At 38.8% G+C, this 14,054-nt stretch overlaps 1 protein-coding gene across 3 annotated transcripts in view; it reads right to left on the bottom strand.

Annotated features, from left to right (window-relative positions):
* map2k5 (mitogen-activated protein kinase kinase 5) overlaps nt 1-14,054 on the bottom strand; it is a 239,605-nt gene that overhangs the window by 94,365 nt on the left and 131,186 nt on the right. For all 3 annotated transcript variants that reach the window (XM_078427570.1, XM_078427571.1, XM_078427572.1), the window contains 3 exons: nt 12,109-12,182; nt 7,841-7,891; nt 120-191 (listed from right to left, as the gene is read on the bottom strand). In XM_078427570.1, coding sequence (XP_078283696.1) covers nt 120-191; nt 7,841-7,891; nt 12,109-12,182 — 197 coding nt within the window. The remainder of the gene's footprint in view (nt 1-119; nt 192-7,840; nt 7,892-12,108; nt 12,183-14,054) is intronic.

The raw sequence follows: 14,054 nt of genomic DNA, 5'->3' as shown, positions 1-14,054 counted from the left end.
AGCCAAGCTCCAGCAGATTCTAATTGTGCAATTTAAAGACAGAATGGAAAAAGGAGCAAATGAAAAGAGTAGAACATTCTTGTTCTTAGATGTACCAGATAAACAGATGTTTCACTAACCTCCATAAAAGATATCCCAAAACTCCACACATCTGAATGTATTCCGTACTGTTCTCCCGCTATCCTTTCTGGCTGTAAACAAATATAAGAGCTGTTTAAGGGCTACATTTCTGAACCATAATCAAAAAACTCAACTGCATTGATTTCATTTTATGTATTTTCATTTCACTTAAATATATAAATCCTCCTATTTAATAAATTAAACATTACCACCCATATTGTGTTTGCTTCATGAGAAGAAACAAAGGGACTGTACACTTTCAGCCTTCACCAAAGCTGTTCTAATGCCAAGTTCTCAGAGGCAGACAAAATAATCTATTTGATTTTTACTCTGACTCTCAGGAGGAACCACAAATCTGTGTCCCATTATGGTGCAGATGCAGCAACGTTAAAGCTTTAATGAGGAATTTATACATCATTTACATCATTCAGTTAATACCGCCACTTTAAATTCTTAAATGTAGTTTATCTATGAAAGTAAATATGGAACTTAAAATATAATATAAATTTTGCAAGTAGAGATTTTAAAACTCTAGTAGAGAAATACAACAGGTTCCAATTACTACTTTTTCAAAATTGCTATAATAATTAGCACATTACTAAAGGTAGACTGATGACAGTATGAATCATCAGATTGTGATATGATCAGTGGTTCATTAATGGTTCGTCTGGTCTGCCGGAATCTGACTTGCTGTAAAGGAAAAATATTTAAAACAGCCACAGAAGACTCTCAGATTTCTAGGTGATGAGCCAAAATCAAACATCAGTTTCAAGCATGGGCAAATAATAGGTTGAATAGCAAAGGTTTAATTTTTCTTTCTATATAAAGCAGATTGTTTTTAATAGCATCAAGGAAATAAAAGCATTCTTATGCCTTTTCAAGCACTAATCTGGCCACTGAATGTTTATTGTTATAAAAGAAATGTATCAGAAACATCCAAGTAATAGAATAGAGATGCCTGGGCAATGATAAAAAAAATCAAATTAAATCTGCTGTTTTACAAGAAGGATGAGAAAATATGCAACCAGTTGTAATTATAGATTCTCCCACTACAGAGTACCTTCAAAACCTAATTTACATTAACCTTCAGGTTATATGATTAAATAAAGCAGTTTTTCCCATTCAATTACACAGCGATAATTGGCTATAATCAACAGTAATGAAGGGCAAAAGGGTAACCCAATAAATGCAAAACTACATTTTAAGTTCTTTGGAAGTATAAAAAAAAACTCAGCAACCAATTGTTAAATGGAAGAGTTAGGAGTTCTAACATCTTCAATTATCCTTCAATTTTCTTGTGCATAACATATGTATGAGGAAAGACTGCAATTCTATCGGTAATCAATGCTGTGATAAGGAATTTTCCACTTCAAACCCAACCTGAATTTGGCTGATTCAATTCTCCCTCAATCCCTTAATTTTGAATCCAGATCAGATCAGATCACAGTTCACTTGCTTGATTTTAGGATTTAGATTAGGAAGTGCTTATATACACAATACTATTAGCGTTGAAGTTGTTACAGATGGAAATAAGAAAAATTAAATGTGAATGAGCTTAAAAGTCAGAGAGTCATTCAGCATGGAAACAGGTTCTTTGGCCCAACAGGTCTGTGCTGACCATCAAGCCAATAACACTGATCCTATAGTTTTCCCATTGTTATTCTCTCAGCAATCCTATTAACTACTTGCTAGAGGCCAATTAACCTACCAAAGCTCACATCTTTGGGATGTGGGAAGTTACCACAGCACCTAGGGGGAAACCCACGTGGTCAAAGGGAGAATGTGCAAAGGAAACCAGAGGTCAGCATTGGAATTAACATTCTACTAACTAAATAGAAAAAGGTTTATGATAAATCTCATGATTATTATATAGCAGGACACCAATAAAAACAGCACCTCATATTTCGCTTGGGCAGCTTGCAGCCCAGCGGTATGAACATTGACTTCTCCAACTTTAGTTCCTCTGTCCCTCTCTTCCCCCCCCCTCCCCCTTCCCACTTCCCAGTTCTCCTTCTAACTTCCTGTCTCCACCTATATCTTTCCTTTGTCCCACCCCCTGACATCAGTCTGAAGAAGGGTCTCGACCCGAAACATCACCCATTCCTTCCCTCCTGAGATGCTGCCTGACCTGCTGAGTTACTCCAGCATTTTGTGAATAAATAAAAATACAGAGAGTACAGGGGAGAATTGAAAACTAAAATACGGTCATAGAGAATAGATCATCGAGCCAATCTTTTCTAAACATATGAATATGAAAAGATTAGTCCAAAACGGAATTGTAATTGCAGTCACCCATATCTATCAACCCTGTGTTCCTTTGCCTTACCTGCCAGGCCTCTCGCATTAATATGTGCAATTTAAATCAAGTCCTTCCTCACTCCTGCCATGCTCATGCCTATTTTGTCCACTGAACTTTCTTTCATCAGCAGCCATACTGACTTCCAGCCTCTCACCTGCCTCTGTCCTGCATAGGATCCCGTCCCCCTGCCAATCTCGTTTAAACCCACCAGTTTAGCACTAGCGAAGCTGCCTGGGTATTGGTTCACCTCCGGTTCAGATGCAACCGGGCCCTGGTGAGACCACACCTGGAGTACTGTGTGCAGTTTTGGTCTCCAAATTTGAGGAAGGATATTCTTGCTATTGAGGGTGTGCAGCGTAGGTTCACTAGGTTAATTCCCGGAATGGCGGGACTGTCGTATGTTGAAAGGCTGGAGCAATTAGGCTTGTATACACTGGAATTTAGAAGGATGAGGGGGGATCTTATTGAAACATATAAGATAATTAGGGGATTGGACAAATTAGAGGCAGGAAACATGTTCCCAATGTTGGGGGAGTCCAGAACAAGGGGCCACAGTTTAAGAATAAGGGGTAGGCCATTTAGAACGGAGATGAGGAAGAACTTTTTCAGTCAGAGAGTGGTGAAGGTGTGGAATTCTCTGCCTCAGAAGGCAGTGGAGGCCAGTTCGTTGGATGCTTTCAAGAGAGAGCTGGATAGAGCTTTTAAGGATAGCGGAGTGAGGGGGTATGGGGAGAAGGCAGGAACGGGGTACTGATTGAGAGTGATCAGCCATGATCGCATTGAATGGCGGTGCTGGCTCGAAGGGGTGAATGGCCTACTCCTGCACCTATTGTCTATTGTCTATAATCCATACCACTTATACAGGTCACCTCTGCCTTAGAAGAGATCGCAATGTTCCAGAAATTTGAATCCCTGCCCCCTGCCCCAATTCCTCAGCCCCACATTCATTTTCTTATGTTCCAGTTCGGACCCTCACTTGCATGTGGCACTGGAAGTAATCCAGAGATCACTGCTCTGGAGGTCCTGCTTGTTAACCTTTTACCTAACTCACGATACTCATTTCACAGCACCTCATTCCTTTTCCTGCGCAGCCTCATCCTTGAAAATGTAATTCAGTTGCTCTGAGACATCCTGGACCTTGGCACCAGGGAGGCATCCTGGAGTTTCGACAACTGCCGCCCATTCTCCTGTCTGTGCCCCTAACTAAGAATCACCTATCACTATGGCTCTCTCTGACATTACCCTTCCCTGCTGTGCATCAGAGCAAGGCTCAGTGCCACAGCCTTGCTGCTCAACCCCGATGTGTCATTCACCACCCCCTCCACACACCCCCACCACAGCATCCAAATTCCTCTTTTAAATATGGGTCATATATGTTTCGGAGGCATTTCAGAAAGGTTCACTGGGCTGATTCTTGGGTTGAAGAGGTTACCTTAAGAGGAAAGCTTGAACAGACAAGACAAATAAAGACTTATTCAAGTCTTATAAGAATAAATCTTATTCAAGCAGAGTAGGTACTAAGGCAATGCATTAGCCTCCAATGCATATATGGAATGCCTCCAATGCACATTTAAATAAAGAACCTGGGTACTGGGGGTGGGAGTGACACATTAGGGTTGAACAATTGTACCAGTAAGGTAATGCTTACCCTTGAGGCAGAATGCAGATCCAGTTTCAGAAGAGAATGCCCATTAATGACTGAGATGAGAGAATTTTGCTCTCAGAGTCATAGAGCATTGGAATCCTCCACTTCAGAGAACCAAGGAGGCTGAATCATACTCAAGAATCACACAGATTTTTGGTTTGCAAGGGAATCAAGGGTAATGGCAAGCAGATAAGAAACTGGAGGCAAGGTTGAGACCAGATCAACTCTGATCTTAATGGATGGCAGAGCTGGTGCTTTTCTAATTCTCACATTTTGTACAATGATTCAAGATGTCTTACCATCATCTTCAATTGGGAATGGGTAATAACTGCATTCTTATATTTAGTATGATTGTGCCTAATGTATAGTGGGATTGAAGAGGCAGAGGCAGGAAACATGTTCCCAATGTTGGGGGAGTCCAGAACCAGGGGCCACAGTTTAAGAATAAGGGGTAGGCCATTTAGAACAGAGATGAGGAAAAACTTTTTTAGTCAGAGAGTTGTGAATCTGTGGAATTCTCTGCCTCAGAGGGCAGTGGAGGCCAATTCTCTGAATACATTCAAGAGAGAGCTAGATAGAGCTCTTAAGGATAGCGGAGTCAGGGGGTATGGAGAGAAGGCAAGAACGGGGTACTGATTGAGAATGATCAGCCATGATCACATTGAATGGCGGTGCTGGCTCGAAGGGCCGAATGGCCTTCTCCTGCACCTATTTTCTATTGTCTATTGAAATTGTATGCAAAAAAATAAATTCACTGTACATAGGTACACATGACAATAAATTACAATTGAACCACTTTTGCAGACATTTAACAGTATTTATTCTCAAACTTAATTTTGCCCAGATTTATAATGTAAATAAGTTTGTATCAGTAAAATCTTTGGGATAACATACATTTTAAATAAAGTGCACTTTTACATGATGTAAATGCTTCAATGTCAGTAAAAAATCAAGCAAGCACCACTTTTGGGGTCTATGATGACTATAAATACAATTAAGCCTTATATACAGATAAGACTGCATATAAGCCTTATGTACAGGTCAACTACGTACACAGATTTACAGATTTCAACGGAAGTAAATGTCTCTAATTAAAATATAATTTATGTGTTTTTGGGTATGATAATATAAAAATAAACATTGGTTGAACTTGTTTAATACAACACCGTCTGACAAATTACAAAGAAAAGCAGGGTAATTTGATTAATGGGCAAAGGCGTCTTTAAGCTGGATTTTCATGAGCTATTCTTCACTCAAAGCAGAAAATAAATTCCATCCAATTAAGGCACTGTTGCAAAAGCCATTGTACAAAAAGAGACTTATGTGTTTGAAGTAAGCTTTACAGACTTGCCCAGCTGTGCTTTTTTCCTTTAATAAACAATATTAGGATTAGATTGTTAGAAAGACTATTTTAGTACTTGCAGAAATGGACAGGACTGAAAAATATCACTTGTTAAACATGCCATTTCTCAACACCTCCTTCTTGTCTAATTAAACTTAATAAAAGATTAAGTTCCCATCTAAATAATAAATTAATATTTGGTGTTGGTTGCTCTATCATTTCAATGCCATAAATGATTATTTATATTGAGCTGAGAAATAGATTTGTTTTGTTTTAGATAGTGAGTTTCTCTTGAACACCATTTTTCTTTCACAGATTGCTAGCTGAATACAATTTGTTTTTCATTTTAAATGTCCTCTCCGCCCATGAAGCTAACTCAGTCCAAGGGCACTGCTCATTCTCAAATATCCAATATTTATCTCTACCCCCACAGCTAGTTAATTGTGGGAAGATGTGACAATTGTGGTTCAAAATATTCCCTCCAAATAGACAGTGGTCACTGGCTAGCCATCAGGATTAGAGAGATATAACTGATTTTTCATTCTGTATGTAAGGGTCAATTGTTGTACCCCTGCTGAGAGAAGTCAATACAGCCTGGAGACCGAATATTGAAATCTTCCTGTAAATAAAGATCTTTGGCACTAGATAAATGTGCTGAGCCATGGGAAAGAGCCTGAGATGCTTAGAAAAATGAAACTGTTAAATCACATGGTTCTTAATATGCTATAAGCGGTCTGTCTGTAGTTTCCCACAATAAACTGCACACTGCATATATAGCCATCTTGGATGCACAACATTGTGGGTAATGGAAGAGACTGAAAATTAATTAATTGAAGACGCACATTAAAGCATCAGGTTAAATACACAGATTGTCAAAGTCTCATAAGCTTTGAAAAAAAAGTTTATTTCAAGATATGCCAGCCCTTCCTTGTTCAAAGATTCCCGCTGCCTTCATGAATATATATAGGTATATTATTTTTCATTTTGATTTATGGAGTTATACTATTCAGATTTATTTCGAAATTCAACATTCCAAAAATTAACTCATAATGTATGCAAATATTTCATCAAAAGTTGATACAATTATTTTCTGGTATATTAAGGGGCAACAAATTCATTTACAAGACTTCAGAAATTTGACCCATCTGGCCATTTTGTGGCCAAATGCTGCAATTATACTACAACAGCTGGAAAAGGAAAATTAAGTGGTAAGTGTTGACGCAAAAACTTAGATTAATAAAGGTTATATAGAATGGAAACAGGCCCTTCTTTCCAACTCATCCATGCCGGTCAAGTTGCCTATCTGAGCTAGAATTATTGGGCATTTGCGAATTTTGGGGAATTATTGTACCTGTCTAAATGCCTTTTAAATGTAGCCTCACCCATTACGTTTTCCACCCACAAAACCAAAATCATAATTAAAGGTTAGAGAGGAACATTTTTAATGGGACCTTAGAGGCAACATTTTCACACATAAGATAGGGGTATAAGAAGGAGCCACCTCTGGTGCCTCAATCCGCATACCCACTATCCTCTGAAAATGTTGCCCCTCAGGTCCCCTCTAAAATGTTTCCCTCTCAATTTTAATTATGATTTAGTTTTGAGGGTGTAAACCATAATAACTTTGGAAAAATAAGCAAACTTCCAATACATTGGTAAATTATAAATACGTACAAAAAAATTATGATGACAGATAGTATTTGCAGATGTGTATATACACACTATACAAAACATTTAATAAGAGAAAGAGAAGTGGTAATAGCAGTATGATTTTGATTTGAATATATGGGAATAAGACACATTTCAAAACAGCATGGTTGTCTCTTTCCAACACCATAAATAAGAATGAAACATCTGGGTGCCCAATCTGTAGGTTGAAGCAAGACAGACCATCTGCGGGAGCAAGCACGATTCCTACTCAGTCTGAACAAGGATGGAGGCTGAGGATGTATAATTCTTGTAAAATAATGATTTATTTGTTATTAATCTCTCTATTGTATTCCTTTCCTGGGTCACTGGTTAGCAAAATTTAAAAGTGTTACAAGTGCATAAGGAAGCTGACAAATTTGCAGATAAAAAAACAGATTTCATCAGCAACTGCATTATCTTTAATTCTCCCATCTCAAGCAATGAAAGCTGGAGAAGCACAGTAAAATCGAGAAAAATACACAACCTGTATTTTCAAAATCTGGATGCCCACACAGCATGTCTCTGCAAATTAGTTATGTATTTAGCACAGGCTGATTGCATTCTTTCCCGCACTTATATATGACTATTAAATTTCACTTGTAAAAGTAGCATACAGAGTTAGAAAATAAATTGAAACAATGTATTCTGTGATTGCCTTAAGAAATACGATATTGTCCAATTTATACGGGCATTATTGGGAAAGGCTCTGTTCTGTAACACTTGTAACATCAGTGGATTTACTCACCGCCATATATGCATTTGTTCCCACGTATGTTTTTGCTATTGAATTCACCAGCTGCAAGACAAAAATGAAATGTAGTTATGGTCTAGATTGGAATTATCAATGACTTTGATGAATATTTGCATCCTTATGTCAAATCTGAAATAGGGATATGATGAATAAAGGGTGACAGATACAGGATACAAACTCCTTGCTCACGCTTGACCTGATCCCACAGAATTTCATGGGGTCCAGAGTTAACGTTAGGACATTCCACGCCCGTTCTCTCCTGATCAGATCTCATTAGGCTCCCACCCCTAACAAACCTGCTCATATTCACGATTGTGATGGAAGAGCTGCACCATTGAAAAGGTATGGTAAAATGAATAAGACAATAGTCAAGGCTGTTGTTCTATGTCCCTGTGAGATTGCTCTCCCAATTTTGGCACAAATCTGGGTGAATCAACCAGTTTGATGTCCTCTTGTCCTGTCTGATGCCAAGGGCAGTGCCAGGTAGTCAATCTGGTTTCATTTTCTATTTTTTGTGTTTTGATACAATTGAGTGTCTCGCAGCCATTTCAGAGAAAAGTCAAGAACCTAATTTGATGTTGAGTCACTGGCAGGATAGAGTGTGCAAGGCCAACACGTTTCATTCCCTAAAGGACATCTGCGAACCACATGAGTTTTTATGGCAACCTAATCCTTCTGTGTTCACCATCACCGATACAAGCCTTTTAAAAAATTTTTAGTGAATTAAATGAACTTGTTTGTCAGCAGCCATGCTAAGATGCGAACTCAAATTTCTCGGTCATTACTCCATACTTATGGATCACTACAACAGTAACATCATAACCATACACTGTAACCTTACTCTTGTAACCCACTGCGCTTTAAACTTGTCTTAAGCAGAAAAAAATATTGGGGCAGAGAGGTATCCAGGAACATGATGTTATTTGAGCCAACTGTAATAACTGCTTAGCCATTCAGGTTTGTGGTTTGGGAACAGTAGAACAATGAAGAAAAGGGCAAACTAACATAAACCATACTTGAAACGACACGAAGTGCTGGAGTAACTCAGCGGATCAGGCAACATCTCTGGAAATGTTGCCTGACCCACTGTTACTCCAGTAATTTGTGTCATTTTTTGGTTCCTATTATATGCCTACAAAAACAAGTTCCAAGAGTTTACAAGTTCCTTGTTTCTGTAAGCATACTAGAGTTAAGTGAGTATTGAAAGAAGTGCAAAAAAGGAATTCAGGAGGAAAGATTAGATTTATAGAGAGTAAGAGAGATCAAAGACACAGGAACACAAAAGAGAAAAGTAAAAAAATTAAAAACATTAAAAATTAAATAATCTCTAAGGAAAATTTATTGCATCATGATACTACTTTCTTCTAGGATGTGATTAACTAGGATTACTTTAATCATTGTATTGTTGAGATTGCTCAGTGGAAACCAAAATATTCTATGGCAAGCATAGTGCATCCTTAAAATGTAAATACTTTGAGTACTTCCAATAAATGAAGTAGTTTGAGTGGGTGAGCTGCCAATATCATGGGGCTAATAGCAGGATGATGGAAACCACCCAAAACTAGTTGTAGACCTGCTCAATTTCTGCACAATTTACATCTCTTACTTATTTTGTCAGCAAATTCTGGACAAAGGTGCTGGAAGCATGCAAGTTCAAGGTGAAGTTTGTGATGGAAGTCATAGTTACCAAAATGATACCTGGATTAGAGGATATTCATTACAGGTAGAGGTTGGACAGACTTGAATTGTTTTCTCTGGAATGCTGGTTGTTGCAGGGAGACTTGATAGAAGTATATAAAAATGTGAGAGGTATAAAGTCAGAACCTTTTTCCCAAAATCAAATACTAGAGGGCATATTTTTAAGGTAAGAGAGGAAAAGTTTAAACGAGATGTCAAGGGCAAGTTTTTTTTACACAATGGTTGGTGAGCGCCTGAATCACGCTGCCTGGGGTGGTGGTTGAGGCAAATGCAAGAGTGGCATTTAGACACTTTTGGATAAGCATATAGATACCCAGGGAATGGAAGGGTGTGGATTATGTGCTGGCAGATAAGAGATGGTCAGCATCATGTTCAGCACAGACAATGTGGGCCAAGGGGCTTGTTCCTCTGCTATACTGCTGAGATTTGCATCAGTTGAAATTTGTGCAAAATGGTGTTTGAAAAGTTGGCCCCTCCTGATCATGTTCCTAATACAGGACTGGTGAAGGTGAGCCCAGCCATTTGCTGAGTGTGAACAGTTAAAGCTGAGGCACAGGAACATGGCGTCCAGCAGTGCACATCATAGAAGTCCTTTCAAACACTCTGTTTCATGCATTTGTCCAGAACAACACTGATAGACTTCTGAACATCCCATCTTCACAAAGAAGATGTACTCCATCATGTTACATGGTGTTACAAATGTGCTACTTGGGATAGTTTCAGAATAGATTTGGCAGCTCCCTTAAGGTGCCGTGATCCATCAGCTTTAGTAGTTGACCATCACAACTGGTTGCCTCATGGCTCAGTGCGTTCCTCACTCCAACATTACTATTAAGCCAGGAGCTTGTCAGGAGCAGTAAATCGAAAAAATGAAGGTGATGGAAAACCAGAATAAAAACAGAACATATTCATTCAAAATATTAATTCTGTTTGTCTTTCCGCAGACACTGGTTGATCAGTCGGACATTTCCACAACATATAAAAATGATGAGGTGTCAACCTTTGAAGCTGCAATGCAAGTATACCAATGAAAACAGCGATTTCACAATAAACAGTAGATTATACCCGTACAATCCTTTCACATCTTGATGCTAATGGTAGTGGACAATGAAACTGTTGGAGGAGGACCCTCAAACAATATCTTCATTCTCAAGGAAGGCAAGGGCCAGCATTTGAATGGTAATGACAAGGCTGAAGTATTGCAACCAAATTAAGCCAGACGCCTCAAAGAAATTATCCATCTTAGCTTTTCTTAAGGTCCCCACCATCACATTTTGATTCAATGCATGCCCCGTGATATCAAACAAATGACTGAGTGCACTGGATGCAACCAAGGCTATGGGACCAGAAAACATCTCTGTAGTACTGAAGAACAGCACTCCAGAACTAGTTGCACCTCTACCCTAGCTGCTCAATAATGGCTACAACATGGAACATTGTCCATCTGTAGGCCATAAACAAGACTAATCGAAAATGTCTAATTACGATTTCGAGATCTGCATGGTTACAGATTTTTAACTTTCATCTGGGTCTCAGAGAACTAAAGGGAAATGTAAACAACCTTCCTCTACATCTGCCTTCAAAATCAATACCTAATGAAACAGATAACTGCAATCAATCAACAGCGGGAGGGTTGGTGTTCCATGTTTCGCACTGTGGCTTGGAAATCACCAGAGTACCAAAGTATTTTGCCAGTCATCTTTGATAAGTAAAAGCCATGAATCTCTACCAAACTGACAGAAAATCTTCCAATAAATTAGATTATACATCCTATAGCATAATGTTTAAACACTAAAATTATATTTTATGTTTTACTGAAATATTTGAAAACTGGTGGAATACGTGAAAGCAGAAATAACTCCATGACCTTCAATTCAGCATGGCTATAAAAAAACTTCTTTCACCCCATTACAAAAGCAAGAACCGCTTATAACAAAGTCAGTTTTCTGAATATCTCAGTCTGAACAAATTTTTTCGTCACAGGGGACCAGCATACTAGCATGACACGAGATGTCTGCTTATACATTGACAAAATGGAGAACATAAAATGCACTGGGGAGAATAGACTTTGACAACTTTTAATATACCACTGACCTTCTATTTCTTCAAAATCTTTGACTGAGTAAAAAGGGCGACTGCAATTCAAATCAACACCAAAGCAAGCTCACAGGTCACCACCACAACTGTCTCAAGGGCCAAAAATGGAAATTAATTAAATTTTGTGCATCGCCTTGTAAATGCCCGCCACTATTGTTGATCTCCACATTAATTTTTATTGCAGGCCTCCACAGTTCCCCAGACACGGCATGCGCTCTGCCCTTCCTATTGTCTGGCTAAACATTTCATATCAAATACGCATTTCAATGAACTGTTCTATTTTTAAATAGTAATTACAATATCAGCAATTTTTTCTGTCATTAAACAATGAACAATCATACACTGATGAAGGAAAGTCACTCAGAGATTAAATGTGAATAAATCTCTCCCCGAGCTGGGTGCCTCTGTTGTGGATCTCTTTGACTTGTGGCCAGGTGATTTGAATAAAGATGTCCCCCTGAGCGTACCTGGGTGCTCACTCCAAAATCGCACAGCTTGACCTGTCCTCGTGTGTTCACCAGCATATTAGAGGGTTTGACATCTGCAAAGGGACAAAAATAGGAGGCAGAAACAATCCCTTTTAAAAGCACCTCAGAATTTAATGATTCTGTAATTACAGCTATGACTCAGTAATGCAGAGGATGAAAGCAACACAAAGGCTATATAGATTGAAGCGACAAGCTTTGCACCTGCTGCACACATGTACAATGCCCCTGAATAACAAGTATCAGAAAAGGATTTTCAAATAAGCGAATATTTTCATTACAACATTTAGTCACAAAATAAAACTGTATCGTTAAATTAATATCATAAGATAGTTGATGTAACAAAAAGGATCTATCCTGCATCATTTTAAAAAACGTACATTAGTGTTAATGATTTATCAAAGAGCTCTGCTGGAGGCCCTTACCTCTATTTTGGCAGCATCTCTCTCCTGCAAGGCATCGGTTCAACGACAGTATAATGCAGGAGGGAGCTGTCAATTCTGAGCTAGGAACTTACAGCAGAGCTCTAGAAGCAAAAGTAACCAATAAACCTTTAAAAAAATTCAGCTTCATTAATATCAATTGTGAACGTTGCTGTGAAGTTTCTTTGAAGAGTTGCAACTAATCAGCAGGAAGTGGCTTGAACTCTTGTTACTAAATTCAATACTATGAGGCAACTGGAATAAGCAGACAAAGTCATTAATCCCAGGTGCTTCAATTTCAACTCTGCATGTTAATTTATCTCATTCATATAAGGCTGAAGGGTAACTTTTAGTTGATTCTTCTCATTGCTACGAGTTCAACAAAAATATCGGACAACAGGGCGGCACGGTGGCGCAGCGGTAGAGTTGCTGCGTTACAGCGAATGCAGCGCCGGAGACTCAGGTTCGATCCTGACTACGGGTGCTGTACTGTAAGGAGTTTGTACGTTCTCCCCGTGACCTGCGTGGGTTTTCTCCGAGATCTTCGGTTTCCTCCCACACTCCAAAGACGTACAGGTATGTAGGTTAATTGACTGGGTAAATGTAAAAATTGTTCCTAGTGTGTGTAGGATAGTGTTAATGTGTGGGGATCGCTGGGCGGCGCGGACTTGGTGGGCCAAAAAGGCCTGTTTCCGCGCTGTATCTGAAATATGAAAACAAAAGGATGCTCAAGCTAATGGTAACTATTTGTAGCCTGTTATTTTTAGCAAGGATTCTGCAACAGGCAGCTCACGAGTGACAGGCGGGTTCCATTTTCACAGACGTCCATCAGTGGATTTTGCCCGTAGGTTTGAAAATTCACAAAAATCACTTGAAATGGTCATCATACCTCCACATTATTGTAATGAATAACCCGCAAGACTGGCAGGAAAGAGCAATTATTAAAAATGGAGAGAGAGGGGAAGCTAGTTCTGTCTTATGATGTATGTACATACTGCCGTATAGAAGTATGTACACACATTGTACTTTTTAGTTTAGTAATATTATGGAAGCTCGCTTACATTAGGTGTTTGTTACCCAGGGACGGCCTGCATAATGAAACTCATGCTTTAGAATGATGTCTGCGGACTTTAAAATGCAAACAAGTTAATTTCACTACCTCATGGTTTACTGAGATAAAATTTTAAATTACCAGTTCTCCTCCCTCCTTTCCCATAATATTCCAGTAAATAGATGTCCTGGGCAATGCAGTATTTTGATATGCCAAAGTGTGACTGTTCTTACAATGAAAGTGCATGTCCACCAACTGATCTTTTGGTTGGGTGAAAAAGAATAAAGCAGGAGTGGGATGTATTACATGTATGTAAGTCAAGGGAGCAAGATAAGATTCTGGTTACCATAAATGTCAAGAGCAGTTCTCAGACCACTAAAACTGTTCAGGGATGTACACCTAGCAATTATGCAAGATGATTTCATTCTTTGGCTATTTTGTCCAGATTTTCACTT

Source organism: Rhinoraja longicauda, chromosome 33 (assembly GCF_053455715.1).
Source record: "Rhinoraja longicauda isolate Sanriku21f chromosome 33, sRhiLon1.1, whole genome shotgun sequence".
Classification (NCBI taxonomy): domain Eukaryota; kingdom Metazoa; phylum Chordata; class Chondrichthyes; order Rajiformes; family Arhynchobatidae; genus Rhinoraja; species Rhinoraja longicauda.
The sequence above is the reverse complement of the archived record's forward strand: the minus strand, read 5'-3'. Positions and strand labels throughout refer to the sequence as shown.